The 16,252-nt window shown below is 41.3% G+C and overlaps 1 protein-coding gene across 11 annotated transcripts in view; it reads right to left on the reverse strand.

Annotated features, from left to right (window-relative positions):
- Positions 1-348: 348 nt before the first annotated feature.
- LOC108881756 (NACHT, LRR and PYD domains-containing protein 12) overlaps positions 349-16,252 on the reverse strand; it is a 30,522-nt gene continuing 14,618 nt past the window's right edge. For 5 of the 11 annotated variants that reach the window (XM_051066819.1, XM_051066816.1, XM_051066815.1 and 2 more), the window contains 10 exons: positions 16,012-16,185; positions 15,360-15,533; positions 14,442-14,618; positions 14,260-14,300; positions 13,866-13,942; positions 13,381-13,436; positions 12,263-12,477; positions 11,751-12,022; positions 11,507-11,620; positions 9,663-11,407 (listed from right to left, as the gene is read on the reverse strand). In XM_051066819.1, the coding sequence (XP_050922776.1) occupies positions 11,252-11,407; positions 11,507-11,620; positions 11,751-12,022; positions 12,263-12,477; positions 13,381-13,436; positions 13,866-13,942; positions 14,260-14,300; positions 14,442-14,618; positions 15,360-15,533; positions 16,012-16,185 (1,456 nt within the window). In that variant the 3' untranslated portion in view covers positions 9,663-11,251. Of the gene's footprint in view, positions 1,375-1,657; positions 1,832-1,970; positions 2,145-2,428; positions 2,603-3,468; positions 3,643-4,325; positions 4,500-4,663; positions 4,838-5,324; positions 7,117-7,212; positions 7,425-7,938; positions 8,059-8,343; positions 8,519-8,744; positions 8,872-9,662; positions 11,408-11,506; positions 11,621-11,750; positions 12,023-12,262; positions 12,478-13,380; positions 13,437-13,865; positions 13,943-14,259; positions 14,301-14,441; positions 14,619-15,359; positions 15,534-16,011; positions 16,186-16,252 lie in introns of those variants that run through there. The other 6 variants (XM_051066822.1, XM_051066823.1, XM_051066821.1 and 3 more) reach the window with 6 other exon arrangements.

Genomic DNA, 16,252 nt, shown 5'->3' on the forward strand with positions numbered 1-16,252 from the left:
TGAATAACATATAACTTCCTGTTCAACCCTTTAAAGTAAAAGCCCCAGATACACGCCACAGCTTGTATGGTACAACTTCAAGAAATACTTCAAAGATATGACACAGATGATGTGAAAACCTGCTTTGAACTCTCAGAAAATCTTTTGCACTGAGGCAGTCCTCCAGGCGGGATCTCAAGCAGATTTTAGTGTCATTATTTACTCATTTCATACCTAACTCATATAACATTTTGTTTGTGTTTTCATTTATGGATGTTTCTACTGTGATATGTCACAATCATCGCTATGTATCACTGTTAATTTAATCCCTGCTCATGCTCAGTTTTCATATCAACCATTACTAAGAAGTTCACACAGTCATGCTTTTATTTTGAAGGCAGGACACTTTGTTTGCACTTATATATTTTTGCCACAGCGTCTCCCATCATTCAATAGATTTTCATAGAGCAGTTTCCCCCAAAGTTGAGTTACACTCCCACCGGGCTGAGCTCTGTGTTGAATTAACCTGTCTGTCAGTTTTCACCTGGTGAAAAGCGGCTGAGGGTTTTGACTGCCTCCAGTCCTCCCTCCTCTGCTCGCAAGAACAGGGGATTTGCACGGTGGCATTGCCATCTAGTGGCCTGCCAGATGTTTGCTCCTTTGAAAACATCAGCTATCATATGAATAAATTAGAGAATCAAATTCATGTTTCATAATGTCATGCAAGGGTGGTTTTTTTTTTTTTTAAGGTTTATCTATTAATCTGTTTATTTATTAGTCTTCCTTAAACGTTGTTTTAATCATGCAGACTGAACTTTGTCGTGTTTCAGGAGGAAAATGGCATCAGTTATGCAATCAGTTTCAGTTTCATGTTTTCTTCTGCAGCCTACTGACTTACTGGAATAAAAACACACAGGAAATACTTTATTCACTCTTAGGAAAAAAAACTGACTTTGTCGACATGTCTGGTCAGTCTGTTAAACTAGTTTATGAGCACTGAAGACATATACTGTGAAACCTCTCCCTGCTGACTGATTTAAATTATGTTCTCTGATCTGTGAATATTTACAAAGTGAAGAAAACCAAAGAAATATTTACAACCAGATGAACACAGACAGGGATGATGGTGGACTTGACACTGTGTCTGACAGTGGTGGTTTTCTCAGATCAGTTCTCAAGCACATGGAGTCATCTCCACTCCACTCCCGATTCCTCTGTCAGTCACTGCTGGATGAAGTTCTCCTCTCTACCTCTCAGTAACATGAGCCAGTCTGAGCCTCTCTACACACAAGCTGCTGCTGCTGCTTAAACCTCTCTGGATCATCAGGACACAGCTCATCCTCTGTCACGCACCGTCCTCTTCACTCTCACCTTTGTAAAGATCACCACTTCCATCTGTTGAGAGAATAAGACAGACAACAGAGGTGATAAATCAGTTTTTACAGAGACTCACTTCATCAGCTGTCAGTCACTGATGCAGCACATCCAGTGTAAAGAGCAGCAGGGACTTCAGTCATTTAAAGAAAGAAGAAGTCTCTGTGTCTGAAATATCCTGACAAACACAGAGGCTGTCACATAAAATCTCTTTCTTTCTGTCCATTCCTGAAGCCTGTCACCGCTCTCCTCTCACAGCTTCATTGAGGAAAGCAGAATGGACCGACTTCAACCCTCTACTGACCTCAGAGTCCTCAGTCTCCAGTGTGGACTCTTCATGAGATCAGACAGCTCTTTTACTGCTGAATCCTGCAGTTTGTTTCCCCTCAGCTGCAGCTCTCTCAGGTGGGAGGGGTTGGACTTCAGAGCCGAGGCCAGAGAGGCACAGCTGATCTCTGACAAACTGCAGTCCATCAATCTGATTAAAAAGGAAAACATGTAATCAGAGATCATGTTTACATGTGTTTACATCCACACATGTCTTGCTTAAATTAGAGATCATGAGGCATCCCCATGACAATATTATTCTCAGCACAGAATAAGTAATGGTGTCTGACCCCAGAGTCTCCAGTCTACAGTCTGGACTCTCCAGAAAACCACACAGCAGCTTCACTCCTGAATCCTGCAGCTTGTTGAGACTCAGATCGAGATCTCTCAGATGTTTGGGGTTGAATTTAAGAGCAGATGCCAGAGAATCACAGCTGATCTCTGACAACCTGCAGTCCATCAACCTGAATAAAGAATGAAACGTGTAACTTTAGAAGACATAATCTGTACAGAGCTGAAGAGGGTTTAGGATGTAGAAGTCTGGAAACTCCAGGCACCTGAACCCAACAGGATGCAGGTTAAAAGAGCCCTTTAATATTAGTGAGCTGCTGCTCCAGTAAAGACGTAGTTCCTCAAGTTTTCAAACACACATCATATAATAAAATAATTAATAATATTAGGTAGGTGATTTTATTGTTGTGGCTGATCAGTGTATTGAATAGCACCAAACTCAAAAATGTTGTCTGACCCCAGAGTCTCCAGTCTACAGTCTGGACTCTCCAGAAAACCACACAGCAGCTTCACTCCTGGATCCTGTAGCTTGTTGTGACTCAGATCCAGATCTCTCAGATGTTTGGGGTTGGACTTCAGAGCTGAGGCCAGAGAATCACAGCTGATCTCTGACAGAGTGCAGGAACTCAATCTGTATAAAGAATAAAACATATAACTTTAGATGAAGTTCATGCTTGAAACCATTCAATGTGTGAATTTAAGACATCTTTGAAATTATTAACTGAGGTTTAAAATCAAATATTTGAATATTACAGTCTCAGCAGTTTGATAGCCTGCAGACATTCAGCACGTTGCTGTGCAGTTGACTCAGTGATTACATTACATTCCAAAACTCTGTGATTTCAGCATTTTCAGAAACCCCCTCCCCAACTGTTCATCTTGATCTTGCCACATGATGTCGTTTTCCCTCAGCTTGCCTCAGGTGTATCTGGTCTGGTCAGATTGAGGAGGAATCTATAAAGAGGGGGCATGGACTTCAGCTCTTCTCTTTTTCCTGCAGGACTAGAGCAGTTTTCTGTTCTAGTTTCTTCTTAGTTTTCTGATTGTTTGGTTTTAGGGTTAGAGGGGAAGGACGACCCTTTGTGGGTTGGTCTGAGTGGCTTTCCTTCTTTTTTATTAATTTTGGCCCATCAACCTTTTGTTGTTGTTTGTGGATATGGCTATTTTTCTTTCTGCTTTAGCTGTGTGGAGGTGAGAAGGAAGCCAGAGCTTGGCAGAACATTGCATTGTAATGAGATGATCAATATTATTCTCTTTACTTGTCATTGGTTTTCATGTTTAGTCGTTATGTCTAGTCGTTTCTAGACATTCTGATGAAGTAATATATTATACCTTTAAGATCAAAGTCAATACCTCAGAAACGTACTTTCAACCATTTAAGTCTTAATGTTCTAGACCCTGAAGGGGATTTTACCCCATTAACCTGTCTAAAATTTACTGTCACCATAACTTTCATATCATATTAATTTGAGCACAGAACTAAAAATGGTGTCTGACCTCAGAGTCCTCAGTCTCCAGTCTGGACTCTTCACAAGATCAGACAGCTCCCTCACTCCTGAATCCTGCAGTTTGTTTCCCCTCAGGTCCAGCTCTCTCAGGTGGGAGGGGTTGGACTTCAGAGCCGAGGCCAGAGAGGCACAGCTGATCTCTGACAAACTGCAGTCCATCAAGCTGAATAAACAACAAAAAACATAGAACTTTAGAAGACAAAGTTCTCACTTGAAACCATCTAGTGTTTAATAATATGTTCAGAGCTGAAGAGAGTTTAAAATGTAGAAAGTGTAGAAAGTGGAAACTCCACACATCTGAACCCAACAGGATGCAGTAAAATACAAAAAGGGAAAAAGAGCTGTCATCAGTATTGATGTCAAGATGCTGCTGCTCCTATAAAGACATACTGACTTCACCTCTTAAAGTCTGCCAGCTCCACCACTGGCTCCATCTATACAAACCCATTTTGTGCAGCCAAATTTATTTAAGATTCTACTTAAGATCCTCAAGACAACAGACGTGTCAGGCTGAACTTTGGAGAAAAGTCAACAAATGATTCACACCAAATCTAAAACACAACATTGAAATGATGTGTTTGGTCTGAATATCTCAATCAATTCCACTTAACCCCCAAAACTTTGTAGTAATGTAACTTTGTAGAAAATACCATATATATGTATTAGTTAATGTCAATGTAGGAAAAAAGTTGTGTGGTTTAAAAAGTATAGGATTAGATTATAGATTTGTTTTGAGAATTATAATTGATTTTACTCAGTGTGGATCCGTATAATATCAGCCTTATGCGTCACTACAACTTTCATATCATATTATTCTCAGTACAGAGCTATAAAATGGGGTCTGACCTCAGAGTTTTCAGTCTACAGTCTGGATTCTCCAGAAAACCACTCAGCTCCTTCACTCCTGAATCCTGTAGCTTGTTGTTACGCAGATCCAGCTCTCTCAGATGGGAGGGGTTGGACTTCAGAGCTGAGGCGAGAGGAGCACAGCTGAACTCTGACAAACTGCAGCCCATCAACCTGAATAAAGAATTAATCATGCAGATAAAATCATTTTCCCTAAAATGAATAGTTAAGTGAAACGTACTTAGTTTTGACATTTGTGCTCAGACGAACCCCAAAGATGAAACCTTGTTATGAATATATTTGATTTAAGTTTGGTAGAACACTATCAGTGGACTGACCCCAGAGTCTCCAGTCTACATTTTGGACTCTCCAATCCAGGAAACAGCAGCCTCACTCCTGAATCCTGCAGCTTGCTGTTACTCAGGTCGATCTCTCTCAGGTGGGAGGGGTTGGACTTCAGAGCAGAGACCACAACTTCACAGTGAGTTGCTGAGAGTTGACAGCCAGAAAGTCTGTGATTACAGATAATATGACATAGTTATTTAACAGTTGAAATATAATAAAACCAAGGGCTTTTATAAATATAGCTTCTATATTAGACTCTGTATTTTGTTGACAAAGCTGATAGAGAGGAAAAAGCTCAGGTGGTAGCCTAGGTCGTGTTCTTAAGCAACACACTGAGCTCAAAATTGCTCCTAGTTTAGGTGAAAATGGAAAAATAATTGTGAATTAAGCTTTATTATACAGAAATATCAACAAGATCATGCATACTTACATACAATAAAAAGAAGCTGTTCTTGCTCTCAAAGCTTAACTGAATATTTGCCAGCGAGAACATCTCAAGTAAAATTTTCTAGCAGGTGTAACAGACGTTTACCAAAACTTTTATTGTGTGTAAGTTTTATGGTGTGATCTGTATACAATTGATGCATTTTACACACATGCACATTACACTTGGCCATTAATGGCTATAATGTTGACAATTACATGTGGACTTACAGAGCCCTCCTGCAGTTCCTCACAGCTGGGATCAGTCTCAGTCGACCCTGATGTGATGTGTTGTACTTCTTCAGGTCCAACTCATCCAGAACTTCATTTGACATCTGCAGCATGTAGGCCAGAGCTGAGCAGTGGATCTCAGAGAGTTTCTCCTCTGATCTGTTCTCTGACTTCAGGAACTCTTGGATCTCCTGATGTACTGAGTGGTCGTTCATCTCCATCAGACAGTGGAAGATGTTGATGCTTCTGTCAGGAGAAACATAATCACTGTTCATCTCCTTCAGGTTGTTGATGACTCTCTGGATGATTTCCGGACTGTTCTCTGTCTGACCCAGTAGGCCTCCAAAGAGTTTCTGGTTGGACTCAGGAGAGAGGCCATGAAGGAAGCGAACAAACAGGTCCAGGTGGCCATTTTTACTCTTCAAGGATGTTTTTACTGCTCCCAGCAGGAAGACATCCAGGGTTGAATTAATATGTTTTTTTCCCATGAAAGCCTTCAATGCCTCTCTGTTTCTGTTGGTGTAACAGTGGAACATGTAGACTGCAGCCAGAAACTCCTGAATGCTCAGATGAACAAAGCAGTAGACTGTTTTCTGGAAGATCACACACTCTCTTTTGAAGATTTCTGTGCAAACTCCTGAGTACACCAAGGCCTCTTTGACATCAAGACCACACTGCTCCAGGTCCTCTTCATAGAACATGATGTTTCCTTTCTCTAGATTTTCAAACGCCAGCCTCCCCAGCTTCAGAAGAACTTCCCTGTCAGCCTCTGTCAGCTCTTGTGGACTTGTCTCTTGTCCCTCATCATACTTGTGCTTCTTCCTCTTTGTCTGAACCAGCAGGAAGTGTGAGTACAGGTCAGTCAGGGTCTTGGGCAGTGTTCCTCTCCGGCATCTAGTCAACATGTGCTCCAGAACTGTAGCAGAGATCCAGCAGAAGACTGGGACTCGACACATGATGTGGAGGCTCCTGGATTCTTTAATGTGTGAGATGATTCTGTTGGACAGCTCTTTGTCACTGAATCTCCTCCTGAAGTACTCCTCCTTTTGGGCATCATTGAAGCCTTGTACTTCTGTTACCCTGTCAATGCATGTGGGAGGGATCTGACTTGCTGCTGCAGGTCGGGAAGTTATCCAGACCAGAGCTGAGGGAAGCAGATTCCCCTGGATGAGGTTTGTCAACAGAACATTGACTGGTGACTTCTGTGTGACATCAGAAACAATTTTCATGTTGTCAAAATCCAATGAAAATTTGCTTTCATCCAGGCCGTCAAAGATGAACAGAACTTTACAGACAGTGAGCGTCTCTGCTGTGACCTTCTGTAATGTTGGATGGAAAACTTGGAGCAGCATGAGAAGACTGTACTGCTCATCTTTGATCAAGTTCAGCTCCCTGAATGAAAGCAGAACCAGCAGACTGACATCTTGGTTTTCCAAGCCCTCTGCCCAGTCCAGAGTGAACTTCTGCACCGAGAAGGTTTTTCCAACACCAGCGACACCGTTGGTCAGAACCACTCTGATGTGTCTCTGTTGGTCAGTTAAGGCTTTGAAGATGTCGTGGCACTTGATTGGAGTGTCATGGTGGGTCTTCATCTTGGAAGCCGTCTCAAGCTGCCTCACCTCATGTTGGGTATTAACCTCTTCACTCTGTCCCTCTGTGATGTAGAGCTCAGTGTAGATCCTGTTGAGGAGGCTTTCACTTCCTGTTTCATCAGTTCCTTCAGTCACACGTTCACATCTCTTCCTCAGACTGATCTTATGTTCATCTAAAACCTCCTGCAGAACACTATCTGCTGGAATAGAGGGAAAAACAGAAGCATGTTAAGTGATTGCTGCAACACAACATGTCTCAGAAATGATGACATCAGCAGACAGTTTTGCAGTCTTACTTTGTACAGTGCTGGTCTGACTGGTTTTCTGCAGGCCAGGGCTTATTCTGTATCTTTCTTCTGATGAACCAGGCTGATCCCAGTATGAGATGATGCACTGTCTGCATAACCAGTGTCCACAGCTAGTGGAGACTGGATCCTTCAGGATGTCCTGACACCAAGCACAGCAGGGCAGCTGCTCCTCCACAGAAACACCACTCCCTGTCTCCTCTCTGTGAAGACATTTCTTTATAACTTGAACTTGACTTGTTGATTGTTCATTGGAAAAGATCAAGATGTGTCCAATACTGTCTAGAGGCTCAGATGGTCACAGAGAATAGAACACTCCTGCTTTCATAAACACTAGCTGTTTTTCCTATTGATTGTAGTGATATGTCCATAGTTTGTTATTTTAGGAAATGAAGACTTCCTGCAGCTACTTCACAGTAAAAGCCTTCCAGTAAAGAGAGCTGATCACGTTCTTTACTGTTTTGCGGGCACGTTGTGCAGCTTAGCTTGGGTTAGTTAGATTTGAGCTTTGGTTGCAAGTGATCTGAATCACTGTGATAGACTCTAACACACAGCATATAACCGTAGTATGCTTCCCTTGATATTTTCTGTCAGTCCCTTCTACTCTCAACTATCTGCACTAAGAGTTTTCCATCATGAATAGAAATGTTTCAGTAGATAATTTTGTCCTCATCCTCAGTGCATCAGGTCAATTTAGAGAAAAAAACCGTCTCTTACCTTGTGTCTGAGGGTCCAGGTTCATTACTGAAGTATAGAGGGGAATCTTTGGACCAGTCACTCTTCATAGACAGACAACTGGATAGTGGAGACCCTGGTGTCAGTTTGTGGTGCTGACCTCTGCAAACACAAACATGGTGTTATTACTATCCTTTGAAAAACTTAAATCCTCTGATGAAAGCCATTGATGAACTACTGTTACTTCTGGTAATTGGGAAGTCTGATGTTTTGTGTGACTGACTGAATCTCTCCTTGTCTCTGTCAAGAAGAAATTCTGATATTTTAGTTAGAATATGCATTTTAGTGGAACTTCAAATATACAAACTATACTACAAACTAAAAAATGTAATTGGAAGCAATAACTGAAAATATGCAATATAAATTAGCTTGTAGCAGTTGTCTTACTTTGTGTCTGAGGATCCTGGTTCATTGCTGAAGGTTGGGGGAAGTCCTTTGGACCAGTCACTTTTCATGGACAGACAGCTGGATACTGGAGAACCTGCTCTGTTCTCCTCTTCATTTACACTAACACTCATCTTCTGCACTTCAGTCAGTCTGAGAGGTAAACCAGTAACACTGACTGTGAGCCCAGAAACACAAGGATCGTGAACAAACAAGTCTGTTTGAGAGGCACACCCTAAAATACCATACAAACACATGCAAGGTTTTAATCTCTTCTTTTTCCTTTAGTCTCTTCGCACGGACAGAAATTCATTCTGCATCATCTTCCCTCTGCAGTCCACCGGGAGAAAACTGACTCTGAGTGTCTGACAATAAAATAATAATAATGTTGTATTAACACTCACCCCGTCTCAGCCTTCAGTTTTCCTCCTCATGCTCTATCCATTTAAAATGGAGTCTGGACTAAATGACTGAGCACTTACAGTTTCAGCTGCCACTCCCCCTTTCATTTAAAGGAAAACCTAAGTCTGTCTACGTGCATGTGCATGTGTTGCTTTCACAGCATCTGTCTTGGGTTGAACAAGTTCAATTTTGAAATAGATTTGATTTTGACTCAGTGACTGTGTGGTTTGTTCCCTTTTCTCTAAGTATGATTCCCATGAGTTGTAAATACCTGGAATTAGTCATTGAATGGAAATGCAGTGGCCTCAGTAAAGAAGCCACAAGAGTCTGTGTGGGCGTATTCTGCCTGTGAAAAGGATAATACCAACCAATGCCAACGCGTCAAATAAAAAACCACACTACAAAATGTGGCAACACAAACCATATCACCATCAAAGTTAGAGTGGACCGCCAGCACACTTCCATACATGTGACTGGAGACTACCACCATACTATAGGCACAAATAAAGATTTTACTAAAATCTAATCTAAAATAATCAACTCTAAAAACAATAAGATAAATAAGAGTAAAACAAGACTAAAATGACCTGCACTAAAACAAACAGTACACATCATTTCTTCAGCACTGACTTAGACTGTCCTTAGGTCAGTATAAATGAGAGCCTTTCAATGTTCTCCTGAGCAGCTGGATGATGCTGGTCGGTGGTTTTATTTTGGACAGATACGGAGGAAGCAGGGAGAAGAATATTTCTCATTGCAGTTGTTCTCATTGTCCATGTTGTCGTCATGATTTAGAATTAGATTATTTCATGCTGACCAGATTAAAACCTGTAGTGATTATAATCTAATGTTAATCTAAAGTTATGTTTGCACAGTTTGTGTTTAACTGAAAACAGGAAATAGACCTACAACACAGATGATTTGAGACAAAAAATGTTATTTATTAACCGTAAAGCATAGTGCCAAACATTAAGTAATTGTACAGCTACATTTGTGTCAGTATACAAATCTTTGATGAGTCAAAGCAGAATAGATTTTCATGTCCACAACAGAACACAGGGTCCAACTCCAAATTAAACCTATGAAATGATGTGGTTGTTGAACTGATGAATTAGTGGAACTGAACTGTGGAAACATACATTAGACAAAATTTATCATGTGACTCTGTACAGTACAGGTAACCCTGATTCATGCAGTTTTAACATATCTACCTGCTATGCGTAAACAATAGATGAAATGGCTAAAGTTTAACTTGAGAATTAAAAATGTGTTGGTGTAAGACAGAGATACCCTGATACAAATCGTCTCTGCTTCACATTAAGTTCAACTCTGTTGCAAGACATGAATCCTCTTCACAGAGGGCAATGATCAGAGCTGAACTGGCGCGTGATCCCTTTTTTCTCACCATGTCGATTACCATACGCGCTGTGTCTGCTCTGTTCAGTGTACCAGCAGACTCCATTTCCTCATCAGTTATCACTCCATGTTCCAGGAGTTTATCCTGCAGCTTACGTAGAACAGGTTCAGACACTCTGTCGATGAACTGTGTCCGAACAGTCATCAGCTTCTTTTCTGCTGGGATGCTCAGAGTCAATGCCGGGACACTTGGAGTCTGTTCTTGGACACTCTGAATCCCCGTTGGGGAACCTGGAGTCCATACTAGAACACTTGAAGTCCCTTCAGGCATATTCGGAGTCCATGCTGGGACACTTGGAGTCTGTACTTGGACACTCCTGTCCGCTGGGACACTTGGAGTCCCTGCTGGAGCCAGGATCTGAAAGATGGACAAGAAAAGTACTTGTGTTAAATATAACATATACTGTATATAGTATAGAGACAGGTGACAAATTAAAGGAAAATGAGTGGTGAAACAGGATGACATTGCCCTCATCCATAGGGCATGAAGGCTCACTGAATGGTTTGATGTGACTGAAAATTATGTGAATTATATGCTATGGCCTTCACAGTCACCAGATCTCAAACACAAATGAGCACCATGGGGAGACTTTGGACTGATGTGTTAGACAGCGCTCTCCACCACCATCATCAAACACCAAATGAGGGAATATTGTCTGGGAAAATGGTGCTTCATACCTCCAGTAGAGTTCCAGAGACTTGGAGAATCAATGCCAAGGTACACTGAAGTTGTTCTGGCAGCCCTACAACTTACTAAGACACTTTATGTTTTTATTTAATTTGACACCTGATGTATCTGTACATAGATATATAGGCAACAACTATTGACTGATTCAGGACCATTTCTCACTAATTTTATACACATTGGCCCTGGAGATCCATGGCCAATAAGATCCATTAAAATTGTAGCAGACTGAAGGTGATCTGAGGAAGTTTTGTTGTCATTGTACCTACAACAAAATTTGGTTTGACACTCTCCTGTGGCAAGAAAACTTGAAAAAGATACAAACCAACATCAGATAAAGACAGTATTTAAACAAAGTATAAAGGCACCATGGACCAATCAATAACTATCACTCTCTTCTCTTCTTTTCTATTCATCTTTACCAGTCAGGTCAACATTATGCTCCCAGACATCTTCATTTGTTTGGTCTCGGACCGTTATAGTCACTTCTTCTGTGTTTGTAGGCAGGCGGATCTCAAACGTTGGGTGGTAGTTTGGTCCAAAATTCAGGTAAAACTCTGCTTTCTGAAAACCAGTAACACCAGTGTCAGTGTCTTGATAATGTCAAAAATATACTAAAAAGGTTGTCAGTGTGTTACAAAACCATTTATTTGAAATACTCACCTGAGGCTGTATTTTGTAGGCCTTCGGACAGTGAACAGTGTAACTTTGGTCTTTGATGAATCTGCATATGGAAGGTGCCTGGATGTACTCAGAATTTCTCTGTTTTGCAATCACCTTAAAATACATGAGAACATTTTCATGAGGATTCATCCTCAGTATAACTTGACTAGGCATACAGAGCCAGGGTCAGATAAACCCACCATCCTTTCCTAGCCCACACCCACACACCAATGCATTTCTTTACCTCCTCCAGAGGGATGTTGATTGGCAGGAGAAGCACATTGAGGTTTTGCCTCTGTGTTTTTGGGTTTGGTGGTCGCAGGAACAGCAAAATTTGGCCGCTGATTGGGTTCATGTTGTTCCAAATCCTCCCTAAAAACTCCCAGACCAGGCCAAAGGCAGAGAGATGAGGGACGTTGACAATCACATGGGTGTCTGTGATCTCCAGCGGTTTGAGGATGCTCATTCCATCGTCACTGATGTGGGCGACAGACAGTCGGCACTCAGAGAGCAGAGCTGTGAAAACACAGAGACATTCAACATCTGCTTTATTGAGGACAACCTCATTATAATGGTAGTGATCATTTGTATCTAGGACACTAAGACGAGTCATTGAGGTGTCAAACATCACAGACATCACACTGTGAGTATTATGACAGGTATTTGTTGAGACTCTGGCTGTAATGAAAGCTGCAGCCTGCAGGGGGCACTAATAGGCCTTTAGTGTTGCTCTGACAAACACAATAATTTGCTTACCATCCTTTGTTTCACAGTGTGGGATGTGGAGCTGATAGACAGCATCCTCAGGACACTGGATATCAAACAGCGGCCCTGCAGCCATCTTGCCCGTGGAGTGGAGGAGGCTCTCGTCCCATTGGACAGTCTTGTAGAGCAGCTGCGCTTTCTGAGTCATGACAAACACCAGTCCAGTCAAAGCACACTGGAACCCACCTGGACCAGGACACCTGAACCTGTAGGACACAGATCCTACATTGTTACCACCACCTATAGATCAGTGGAACAGCGAGGAACCATTGGCAGCACTGTGTAACACATCATCCATGTACATGTGAGACCTGGTGCACATGCATGACACAAATAAAATGGGCACCCACCCAAAACTGCTGCTCCATAGTGCTACTAGAGATCAGAATCTTTACAGGGAACTGAAGACCATGAAATGCACAGTGAGAACTGGAAACACAAGTCTGATGAGTCAGAGCTGCAGTGAGAAGTAATCTACAAAGCACAATCAAGCTTTCTACCAAGACCAACACCTCATCAACAGTAGCAGAATAATTGTCCAAAACTCTTTGCTGTGTTTGTGGAAGCTCCTGCGAGTAGTAGAGATGCAGCATAGTAGAAGACTGGAGGACTGAATAAAGAGTTTGGAGTAAAAAGGAGAACTTCAAGAGCATCAGTTTTGCATACTATAATAAACTGATCAGAAAGTTTGGGCAACAGTAACATGCAATGAATCCTCACACAAAGGGGCGAAACACAGACAGCAGAGAGCACCAAACCCTGGACCACACCCTGATGGCTGTTCTAAAGCACTAGGGTGGGGGATGTACCATTAACATGATAAAATCCTGCAGGAAATTTCTAAAGCCATCAGTGCAAGAATTCTTGGTGGCAAGTAAATCCTTCCAAGCGCAGCTTCATCTATATCACACCTGGGGAACAAACAACACCCTCTGAGAAACCTTGTATCTTCTGTGGGATGGACTACTGGTAATATACTGAGCACTGAGGGAGAGAGAGGGACAAGAGCCACCCATTTGCACAAATCCGATCAAAAGACTGTTGTGGCTCAGAAGAGGAAAGCTGTATGAGGTACTTAACAGTGTTAAGTGATTGTATTATATGATTACCTGTATGCGACTTGTGTAGATTCAGTTTGCAGTTCTGGTGTGAAGCTTGATGGAGGCTGGTAATCAGAAAGGAACAACGTCAGCTGTTTGACTAGAAATAAGTTGCGTTCAATATATGTGCCATTGTAATAATTTACAAATGACATCTGAGTAGTTTTAAATAGTCTACAGTCTGGAGAAGGAGGAGAAGGAGCCTACTTAGAGTCATTAATTGTTCATAAAAGCTTAAAAAAAGCAACAGACTTGAACTTTAACATGTCAAAGGTACAAATGACATCAATAACTGTCTCAAGAATATCTGAAGAGGATGTTTCTAGCTCCACCTGTGTCAAAGTAGTTGGTGCCACATAATAGATCACAAATCACGTGGATATCAATTAATCTCACAGAAAACTGTCAGTAGATGTTTTAGTTTTTTTTGTTCCTGATATGTGTTAATTCCTTAAATCCATCTGGAATATCAGGATACAATGGTTTTTATTCACCTTCATCAGCTCCGTGTTGTCCTCAGATGCATCCAGCTCTGTGTCTGTGTTTGGGTCCAGTTTGACATAAGAGACATCTGATGGGAGGAGAAGAGACACAACAGACATCAGAGGCTCCTGGTTTCCTACTGGGTGCGTATCATGCTGAGTGGATATGTCCAAATATCTGCTGTCAACTCAACTTAATTTGAACAACAGAAATTTGTAAAATGATAAAATGATGTGTAACACAACATTATTACCCATCTCAATGCACATAAATACTGATAGGAGTGTCAAATTGAACTCAGACAAGTCCAAGTCAGGAGTGAGACTCATGTAAACAACAACAGTCATATTCCAGGACTAATCAGCACATGGTAGATTGAACAGGAGACATTGTTTCAGTACTCACATGTTTTGTCTCTGGAGGCTTTAATCTCCCTGTCATTGACCCTTTTGGGACGCACACAACCACAAGAATTACAGTGTGATTGGTAAATACACAGATTTTGTTTGAGTTAGCATTATTAAACCTAATAATAAATCTAGTAAGTGAAAAGTCCAATTTTAAAGCAGCATGGACTGACTACTAACTTTAGAGCCTCCAGTCTACAGTCTGGACTCTCCAAGAAACCACACAGCTCCTTGAGGTCTGAAATCTGCAGGTCCCAAATTCCACTCAGATCCAGTTCTCTCAGATGGAAGGGGTTGGACTTTAGGGCTGAGACCAGAAAAGCACAGCTGATCTCTGACAAATAGCAGGACCACAACCTTAATAAAGAAGAAATTATTTAGAAAAAATATATATTTATAATCAAATCAGCTCAGTAATCAATGAGCCTTTCTCTAGAATTAGTAGAGTGGCTTTGTCATTGTGTTATCGTGGGTCATCATGTAAGGCTTCTGCAGACATCTTCATTCATATACCGTATTCATATCATCACAGATTCATAACATGCTGCCAACCTCAATTTTAGACCTAAGACCTAAAAGAGTGACAGACAGTGAACTGACCTCAGAGTCTCCAGTCTACAGCCGGGACTCTCCAGAAAACCACACAGAAGCTTCACTCCTGAATCCTGCAGGTAGTTTCTACTCAGATCCAGTTCTTTCAGATGAGAGGGGTTGGACTTTAGAGCTGAGGCCAGAGAAGCACAGCTGATCTCTGACAAATTGCAGGAAGCTCAATCTGAATAGAGAATAAATGAAGTAAAAATAATTTACAATCCAATCCTAAATGTCTTAATTAGTTAATTAAATAAATCTCTTAAATCTGTTCATTGAAATTTCAGAAGACATCAGTCCTGTGACTGTGAGAAATGGGAGTGTGTCAGTTATGTTTAATTTAAGTGAACAGACATTATTCATGACAACTCACTGAAGCTGAAGAAATAATTATTTGTCTTAGAAATGTATTCAAGTTATGTATGTATTATGTATGTAAGATAAATTAGGTTCAGTTATGGATTAAAGACACATTCCACAACAGTAACAGACAGGCAGTGAACTGACCTCAGAGCCTCCAGTCTACAGTCTGGACTCTCCAGAAAACCACACAGCTCTGTCACTCCTGGATCCTGCAGGTCATTGAGACTCAGGTCCAGAGCTCTGAGGTGGGAGGGGTTGGACTTCAGAGCTGAGGCCAGAGAAGCACAGTTGATCTCTGACAAACTGCAGTCACTCAATCTGAAGACAGAGTAAAACATGTAATTTGAGGAGACAAAGCATCTTTAGTAGAATCTCAAAGACAAACATGTCATGGTGACAATGTTTAACAAATATCTGAATATCTCAGTTTCACTTTACACCCAAATTAAATGATAAAATCAACATTAAGATACCCACTATGGATCAGGATGTGCAGGCAAATGTATTTGTATTCTACAAAAGATCCTCAAGTTTTTAAAGATAGCAAACATGTCAGGCTGAACTTTTCCTAAAATTAGTAACTTTGTCATTCTGTTACAGTGGATCATCGTAATGTCAGCCCTCTACAAACATCAGCTAAATGTCACCATAACATTCGTATACCTATTCATGTCAACACATGTCATCAAATGCTGCTGACCTCAGTCAAGTCTACATCTAGACCATATATAGCAAATCAGGCATTCTGTATTTAGTAGCTGAGCTGGTTTATAACAGCTCCAGTCAGTGAACTGACCTCAGAGTCTCCAGTCCACAGTTTAGACTCTCCAGTCCAGAAGACAGCTGTTTCACCCCAGAATCCTGCAGGTCATTTCCACTTAGGTCCAACTCTTTCAGATAGGAGGGGTTTGATTTCAGAGCTGAAGCCACGACTTCATAGTGAGTCTCTGAGAGCTCACATGCAGTAAGTCTGTGATTAGAGAATAACAATATGTTATAATAGAATGAGACAATTTGTAATAAAAATATATTCAGTG

Source organism: Lates calcarifer, linkage group LG24 (genome assembly GCF_001640805.2).
Source record: "Lates calcarifer isolate ASB-BC8 linkage group LG24, TLL_Latcal_v3, whole genome shotgun sequence".
Lineage (NCBI taxonomy): Eukaryota > Metazoa > Chordata > Actinopteri > Centropomidae > Lates > Lates calcarifer.